Genomic DNA, 1,792 nt, shown 5'->3' on the forward strand with positions numbered 1-1,792 from the left:
TAGTTTCATCTTTAATTTAATATTTAAATAAATTATATTTAGATATATTATATAACTTTAATTCGCCCTCTACTTTATAATATATATAGATACCCACGCGATTTTTTCGTATGAGGCTGACCCACCTAATTAAGAAATCTTCATTATCGCTCTTTTTCCGCAATGACAAACGAAATTAGATACCATTTTCATCAATGAGCTGAAAATAATGAAAAAATAATAGGAAAAGTCATTTAAATTTATAAAAAGGAATTGGTAAGGGCATAATAGTCATTTAAACATTTTTTTTCTGTTGGGGGCTCAAATTTTAAGCGTGAAGCACTCAAATTTGCATTCACACACGCATTTTGTCACATAGGATAGAAGCGTTTATTTGTTCAGATTTTGTATAGTTAACGGACATATTTGTGCACTGTCAAAGTTTAAGGTCAATGTTATAATTTAGTGTCAAGTTTAGGATAATATTTATGTATTATGCCATAATTAAAACTTGAGTCACTACAATTTTATTTTGAAACTTTTATGTCATCCTTAATTCATTGTCCCCAGTTTCCATACCTTTGTTGAATGTTGGTTCTTACGCAAAGTTATCCAGTGAGGTGGGTAGCGACGAGTTGGTCTGAATATCTTCCAGCACATAAGATACTAATAGAAAAGGGGTCAAAGTTTTAACAAATGGTGCGTGGTTAGTTTCTACGGAAGGCAAGTCAATATCTATATATGATCAAAAAGATTATTAGTCATAGAAGTGCATATGCAAACTAATACTCTGGTAAAATGATTTTTCGGTGAGCAATCTACGCAAATGCCAAGTAAGATTACTGCTTCCCAACAACAACACAACATCAGAACTACAGGCCAAGATTTTGGAAAATTCTTCTGCCCTGATAGGATGCTGGAAATAAGCCTTTTAAATAGATACTCGTATTTTGCATTTCTACACCAACCAAATCAATGGTGGTTCGTGAATGTCTGGGGTGTGGGAAAAGGAAACCGTTAAATGTGATATATTATCAATAACTTAAAACATTTCTGAGCACGAATTTAGAACTTGGCATATAGTTACAGTGACATTTGATTCAACTAGAGGAACTACAAATTTGCTAATTATGAGCTGCAGTAGTGGAGGTCTAATTTATCAATTGGCCAGTCCTTCGGATGCTAAATAGGAAAGTTGAATGCTGTATGCATCTTTGAGCTCAGTTAATACTTCTGCAATACTCGGCCTCCGCAATGCATCCCTCTCCACTGATCTTGAAGCGATTAAAGCTGCTTTTCTCATGCTTTCTGTATCAAATGTTCCTTTTATGCTCTCATCTACTATCTCAAATGCACCAGCCTGTAAGTACGGCTTTGCCTGAAATTCACAATTAGTTTACAACATACGAGTATTACTGGAAGTCAATAAAATGCTTTTCTCTAATCTTTGCAGTGTAGAACATTTTAAGAGTTTTTTACCCATAGGATTAAATTGAAGGAATCTGGAGACCCCGAGTGGCTAAGTGGTTCTCGGCCACAAATAAGTTCAAGCAAAACGACTCCGAAACTGTATATGTCACTCTTTTCTGTGAGCTGTCGAGTGGAATAATATCTGTGGGCAAGTAGTAAGAGAGGTTCAGGCTATGAAGTACCAAATATTAAACTGGACATGGATAATAAATGATTTGAACCTTACTCGGGGTCAAGATAGCCAGCAGTGCCTTTGACAACAGTGCTAACATGAGTTGCATCTGATTGAGTTACTTGCTTAGAAAGGCCAAAATCAGATACCTTAGCATTCATGTCAGCATCT

The 1,792-nt window shown here is 35.3% G+C and overlaps 1 protein-coding gene across 1 annotated transcript; it reads right to left on the reverse strand.

Annotated features, from left to right (window-relative positions):
- Positions 1–980: 980 nt before the first annotated feature.
- Positions 981–1,786, reverse strand: LOC124890622 (probable LRR receptor-like serine/threonine-protein kinase At5g48740). The gene is made up of 3 exons (XM_047402417.1): positions 1,676–1,786; positions 1,459–1,591; positions 981–1,357 (listed from the first exon to the last, which is right to left on the reverse strand). Exons 1-3 carry the CDS (start codon positions 1,780–1,782, stop codon positions 1,139–1,141), a joined length of 459 nt encoding a protein of 152 aa, XP_047258373.1. The 5' UTR covers positions 1,783–1,786; the 3' UTR covers positions 981–1,138.
- Positions 1,787–1,792: the final 6 nt, after the last annotated feature.

The sequence above is a fragment of the Capsicum annuum genome, unplaced genomic scaffold, assembly GCF_002878395.1.
Source record: "Capsicum annuum cultivar UCD-10X-F1 unplaced genomic scaffold, UCD10Xv1.1 ctg2101, whole genome shotgun sequence".
NCBI classification, from domain to species: domain Eukaryota; kingdom Viridiplantae; phylum Streptophyta; class Magnoliopsida; order Solanales; family Solanaceae; genus Capsicum; species Capsicum annuum.